Source organism: Myodes glareolus, chromosome 3, assembly GCF_982192425.1.
Source record: "Myodes glareolus chromosome 3, mMyoGla1.1, whole genome shotgun sequence".
NCBI classification, from domain to species: Eukaryota; Metazoa; Chordata; class Mammalia; order Rodentia; family Cricetidae; genus Myodes; species Myodes glareolus.
Genome location: NC_142028.1, coordinates 95,552,999 through 95,559,852, shown reverse-complemented (window position 1 = coordinate 95,559,852; position 6,854 = coordinate 95,552,999). Strand labels below are relative to the sequence as shown.

General features: G+C 37.9%; 1 protein-coding gene across 2 annotated transcripts in view; it reads right to left on the bottom strand.

Annotated features, from left to right (window-relative positions):
• Window positions 1-1,267: 1,267 nt before the first annotated feature.
• The window catches only part of LOC148122752 (cytochrome P450 2J3-like), a 41,015-nt gene continuing 35,428 nt past the window's right edge, over window positions 1,268-6,854 (bottom strand). For both annotated transcript variants that reach the window (XM_087904848.1, XM_087904850.1), the window contains exons 9-10: window positions 2,062-2,249; window positions 1,268-1,949 (exon numbers count right to left, since the gene is read on the bottom strand). In XM_087904848.1, coding sequence (XP_087760974.1) covers window positions 1,923-1,949; window positions 2,062-2,249 — 215 coding nt within the window. In that variant the 3' untranslated portion in view covers window positions 1,268-1,922. The remainder of the gene's footprint in view (window positions 1,950-2,061; window positions 2,250-6,854) is intronic.

The following is a 6,854-nucleotide window of genomic DNA, read 5'->3' as shown; positions in this document are numbered from 1 at the left end:
TTATATCGATGTAAGTCTCTCTTAGTGTCTGCATTGTTGTCTAAGTTCTCTGGAATTGTGATTTGTAGCTGTCTTTCTTTGCTTTATGTATAAAAAACACCTATGAGTGAGTACATGTGATAATTGTCTTTCTGTGTCTGGGTTACCTCACTCAAAATAATGCTTTTTTAACTCCATCCATTTTCCTGCAATATTTAAGCTGTTGTTATTTTTTTCTGCTGTGTAGTACTCCATTGTGTAAATGTACCACATTTTTCTTATCCATTCTTCTATCAAGGGGAATTTAGGTTGTTTCCAGGTTTTGCCTATGACAAACAAAGCTGTTATGAACATAGTTGAGTACATGCCCTTGTGGCATGATTGGGCATCCTTCGGATATATACCCAAAAGTAGTATTATTGAGTCTTTCTTGAGGAAAGTTGTTTCCTGTGTTTTTTTGAGAAATTGCCACACTTCCATCCAAAGGGGTTGTACCAGCTTGCATTCCCATCAGCAGTGCAGAAGTGTTCCCCTTTCCCCACAATCTCTCCAACTTAAGTTGTCATCAGTGTTTTTGATCTTGGCCATTCTGACAGGTGTCAGATGGAGTCTCAGAGTTGTTTTGATTTGCATTTCTCTGATGACTAAGGATGTGAAGAGGTAACCTGTCTCTGGGGTTAAATGAATGAATTGTATTTGTGTTTACAGATAGACTGTTCTTGATCCAGCTCTGAAAACTTTTCAGGGCAACAATACTTTCTGAGACACTAAGACAAAGTGTTACAGATCCACAGAGGCCTTCTCTGGCAGACATTCTTGATTTTGGATCCTGGCAATTAATAATTGTCTAGGCGATTACAAAAGATTTCCACTGAGACCAGCCATGAGGACATTTCTAGAGATCATTAACTAATGGTAGCGACTTTCCCTGACTATGTGTCACTACCCCCCATGTTCAAGTATTGCGTGGAATAAATGGGGTGGGAGTTAGCCTCTTATAGTTTTTTTTTTCTTTTCTTGTCTCCCATCATGAGGACTGATCTGCTGAGTCACTTCCTTGTTGCCATGCTGAACTGAAACTGTGGGCATTTCTTTTGTCACCGCCAAGACGTGTCTGACCTTTGTTCATTAAACAGTGAGCAGAAAAAAACATAAAGGATTGTGCCTTGAATAGAAGGAGTGTGATGTGGTCAGAGCGCTCTCTGCAGAAATTCTGAGGAGATCCTAAGCTGGTCTGTGCACTTGGTTTATAAACAGAGGGAACGCAAGAGGGATCCATGGAGAAAAGTATAAGAGAGATCTTTTAATGTATAAGGTAGCAAGTTCTGGGCAGTACAAATAACCTAAGTAGTTCTGGATCTAAACTCTTCTGAGGCTGGATACTGTAGTGGAGAGATCTAGGTAATCTTAATTCCCAAACTCTCAACTGTCTAGTGTTCAGAGTAGAGACCAAATCGCTATGGAAAAGGGATAATAAGCACCCTCAGCACATGTATGTTTGGCAAACATCTGTTCTTATCTCTTCCTTTCTTATAGTTAATGCTTTTTTTTGACTCATCAACAATGGGATAGTATGCAAAAGCTGGAAAACACCTGCAAGCACAGATGTGGCAAAGAATTATGGACTCCTGTGAGGTCACATTAGCATTGGAGTATGTTAGGATAGCCTTCAGCTACTAAAGCCAGCTTTACATTATTTGCTAAAATCTAAGTAGATCCCACCAAGAAACCTTCCTTACTCTGCTCTCTATGCACAAAACCAGCGTTTAGACACATTGGAGGGAAGCTTCTTTTTCACCTTCTTCTTCTCTTTCTCCTTCTCCTTCTCCATCTCCTTCTCCTCCTCCTCCTCTTCCTTCATCTTCCTCCTCCTCCTCTTCATCTTCCTCCTCCTCCTCTTCATCTTCCTCCTCCTCCTCCTCCTTATCTTCCTCCTCCTCCTCCTACTCCTTCTGGAACGATACCTGTCTCTGTTTAATTTTTTTTGGGGGGGGCAGAAATACATTTTATGTCTTAGATTTAGATTACTTAGATAATGCGAAGGATGGACAGGAGCATTGGAAACCAGGAGTGTAAAGTTACCTTATGCAGATGAAATCCAGCCAGTGATCTATCAGCTGTCACTTCCCTGGGATCATTCAAGGGGATGATGTTGCCCATTCTCTGCACCTCTTGGATGACAGCATTGGTGTAGGGCATGGACTCTCGGTCAGCTGTGCTTGGTTGCCTCCCATGGCCAATCACTCTGTCAATCTCAGTGTGTACTTTTTCTGCAAAAAACAGGGCGTGAGTGCGGGGGGGCTTGGCTGGTTTCAAAGTTTAATGCTTTCTTCTGAAGGCAGAAAGTTGTCTCTAAGTTGTTATCTCCTGATATGTCACCTAGTGTTTTGTCTACAAAGAGACACCATGTTCCCCATCTCTTCAAAGGACATAGTTGGAAAACTGTCAACTCTGCAACTTTCCTTGTTCTTACAAGGTAGCCACAGCTTTCCAGTGACCTGGAACTGAATAGCTGTTATCAACGTGGCTAAACACACTGCAATATCCATGCAGACAGGTTTCTGCAAATTGTTTTCTCTCACCTAGTGGTTGGTAAAAAATAAAAGCTTAATTTTCAGAGTTTGATAGTCTGGAAAACCTACAGTTAAGGCATGAGGACATTTGCTCTCTAAAAAGGATGAAGTTTCTGTCTCTTAGACTGCAAAGTTTTGCTGTATTCTCGTGTCCTAAGAAGAAGGGAATCTCTCTGGTTTCCATTTTTAAAAGTAAAATTAGAACTATTCTATGATTTTTATTTGTGTGTGCCTGCACATGTTTCCAAGTGCAAGAGTGAAGTCCATAGCACAGCTTATAGGAGTCGGTTCTCTTCTGTGCTCTCTGCATGCTGGGGATTAAACTCAGATAGTCTGCCTTGCAGAAAGTACTTTTAGCAGATGAACCATCTCTCTGGCCTGTCTGGTATCTTTTTTAAAGGCACTAATGCAGTTCACCTCCTAACCCCACTCCACTAGTAATTAATTTTCAAGAAAAACTTTATAGTTGATACAATCTTTCACTCACGGAGTATCTGTAGACTGTCTTTTCTTAAGGAAGTGTGTCAGAGTGGAAGGTACATTGCAAGCTATTATGACCTTTGTTGCTGCTGTAGCTACACACATTCTTCCAGGTTCAATTTCCTTATCTGTCCACTAAGAATAAGTAGACCTTAGTTTAAGAATGTTTTGATAATTACTCGAAATTATATTAACATAAGAAATAATTGAACCTGCTAGCAGTTCCCATTTAGCGTCCTACTTTCTGTAGTAATAGTGATTGCACTACTATCCAGCTAAAATCTTAATTTCCTGAATTTCTTTTATAATAAATGTGAGCAGGTGACTATGTTCTGGCCAGGAAAATGCAAATAGCCATGATATTTTACTTGGGGACAAGCTCTGTACAGATAGCTCTCTGCTTCCTACTGTTCCTTTCCGGGATACAATGGTGGTTCTAATGGGAGCCACTTAGAGAGTTTTGCTCCTTACTCCAATTCAGCTTGGTAACATGTTAAAAGGAATTTGGAATGGAATAACATGCCTGTTCCAGGGTCTAACTTAGACTTTTCTTCTGTGAGACATACAAAAGTTGCCTGTTATGAAAATTTTGTTTTATTCATATGCAGGCAACTTTTGTTTTTGAGATATGATCTTTCTTTGCAGCCAAATAACCCCAACCCTGTACTACTCCTGACTCAGACACTAAAGCATTATGAGTAATTCTGTGTTCCACCAACCTCAAACCTTCATAACAATTTTTAGCTGTATAAACCAATAACTATTAAGTATGTTCTCTTCATATTGTTGGAGGTGTAATTGATGAGGAATTTTCTTCTGACACTGAAACTTACTGTCTATTAAATACACTCAGATTTTCATACCCAATTCAACTTTTTTTTTCTGGGAAAATTTTAATTAGGTATTTAACTTAGCACTGCGTCCAGAAAACTCATCTATGCTAGAGTAATTATCAAAACTTCTTTTCCTCATGACAAAATTGCCTTTCTAGCTTCATATATGTCATGCTTTCTCTATTCATGGTCCATCAATTCTCTGATTAGTCCTATCTCTTGACTACTTTTTAGATTTAAATGAACATATGTGTTATATCTTTTATGTAAGTCTATTGTTATTCAGGAGCCTCTGCTACAGAAATCAAATGATCTGGGACTCCCCTCTGTATGCTTTAAATATGTTTTATTACCACTGGCTATTAAAAAAGCTGCTTTGACCTGTGGCAGGGCAGAATAGAGATAGGCAGGGAAACTAAGCTGAATGCAGGAAGAAAGAAGGCAGAGTCAGCGAGACACCACACAGCGGCCAAAGAAGAATCATGCTGGAACCTTACTGGTAGGTCACATCCTCATAGTGATACACAGATTAATAGAAATTAGTTAATTTAAGATGTAGGATCTAGCTAGAAATATACCTGACCCATCAGCCAAATGTTGTTGTAATTAATATAGTCTCTGTGTAATTATTCAGATCTGGGTGCCAGAAAATGAAAGAACAGTCTCTGCTTACAGATGATGCCCACTGTCTGGCATGGATCCACATAATATCTAAAATAGCTTAAAAAAAAAGAGGGTTTCTAGACCCACAAAATGGGTGGCAAGCACAGCCTTTTAGTAGCCACATAATTTTTTCAGATAGGCTCTGTTCACTGTCTGCAAACAGAGTTGTGCCTTCTTTAAGAGAAGGCTTCTTGATTCCTGCTGGCATCAGGAATAGCTCTGGCTCTTTGATGTGGTCCCTTCACGGAACATTTCATTGGGGTTTATGAGCAGCATGTTACAAATTGCTAAATGGAGACAATGACCTGCTGTGTCTCTGGTGCTGGGGTAGAGAGCATGGCTTGCAGAGGCAGTGAACATACTTCTGCCATATTGAACTGGGTGGAGTCAACAGGCAAAGCCACAATGTTAATCCTAGCCACACCTGCTTAGCATTTCAAAAAAAATATCTCCTGGTCAGAAAATGATTACAGATGCAAACCAAGACAGATTGATTTGAAAAAGATTTCTGAATAGGTCATAGTGTTGGAGAAATGTACATGGGTTTAAAAGAAATAAAAGAAAACTTAAGACAGTCATAGATTAAAGTAGTAAAGACAATAAAATAAAATTAAAAAGTAATAGAATAAAAAGATTCCATGTAAAGATGGAAAATACACAAAGAGTCTGGATTATATAGATTATAAAGATTATTGTGTTTTCTGTTAGGTTTTTGACTGTGAATGAGCTAAGTACAGAGAGACATTTCAGTGAATTGACTGCTAAACTAAACCAACATGTATATTTTAAGAGTATCTTGACTTCAAAATTTGGGTCTAAGGATATGTTATTTTGGAAAAGAAATTCTGCTTCTGTTTTCACAGAAGATGAGAAACTGTGGATCCTTCCAGGCTAATGAGGTTTGATGGACCAAGACCCCACAAAAGGTCTTCATGAACCTTAAAAACAATCCATTCAAGAAAGAGCAGGAAACAGTTTGGAGAAAACAATGCCCAAATTCCCCAAATGATTATTTATATATGTTTGTTTTAATTTAAAGAGGGGCATGATATAGAGGTGAATGCTTTACGTTGGTATGGATCTTGGTATATTGGTACAAAATTAAGGTTTATTGATACAATATATATATATATATACACTATATATATATATATTTGCTCTTGTTTAAGGTATTGTGTTTGTGTTGATCATTTGAAATGTAATATATAATCAAAATTACAGATTAATAGATAGTCATCTATAATCATCAAACTATAGTCATGTTAGTTAGGTTTCCAAGATTTACAGAGATATATTTCAGATGGATAGCTATTCTTCAAATTTTTTTCAAAGACTTACAGAATATGGCATTTAAAAAGTTTTAAGAACTCAAGTCTTTTCTTGACAGTAAGACATAACTGCTTCTGGTAGCACCATTACTTCAGAGAGGTTGATGTGTATTGAAGAAACTCATTATGGAATTTGCCTTCAAGGTAACAAAGCTAGCCATTTGGACAAGAAACTGCTCTTTCCTGGACTGTCTGATGGTATGCTGTATGAACTGGACATCCAGGACCCACAGAAAAGTGACTGCTGAGCTTTCCAAAAGAGGGGATGGTTCTTAGGTTTCTTGCTTCACAGAGGAAACTGTCAGACATTCTTCAGAACACAGAAGAAAGTGTCTGACAAATTGCCAAAATAGGTAAAAACAGTCTTTCAAATCCTGCTTCATGGAAAAGTTTGCCACATACTATGAGCCAGAGTTACAAAAGAGCTTTGTGTGACAGTCTATGTTGCAAGATGTCTCTGTCATTTCTAGAACTTTGTAAGTTGCTTTCAATGTATTTCCTGTTTACTTAGGTAATAGTATATTCTTCTAGGGTCTTTGATGGAGTTGAAGACAGACAGTTACAATTATAGATTTTTTAGTTATGATAAAAGTAAATTAGATATGAAACTTTAGACTCACAAATGTAAAATAGAGTATAGAATATTTTCTTTAATTTTGCCAGATATAAATGCATTAAGTAACTATAATTCTTGCTTGATACCTGTTTTGTTATGTAACATTTTACTATGTTAAAGTTAAAACCTTCTTTTTATTTAGACAGAAAAGGGGAAATGATGTGAGATTCCCTTTCTAGTGCTGTGGATATGTTTTATTACCATTGGTTAATAAAGAAGCTGCTTTGGCCTATGGAGGAGCAGATTAGAGCTAGGTGTGAAAAGTAAACTGAATTAAGGGAGAAGGAAGGCAGGGAAATGCCATGTTACTGCCAAAGGAGAAATGTACCTGATCCTTACCAGTAGGTCACAACCTTGTGGTGGACCATAGATTAATGGAAAT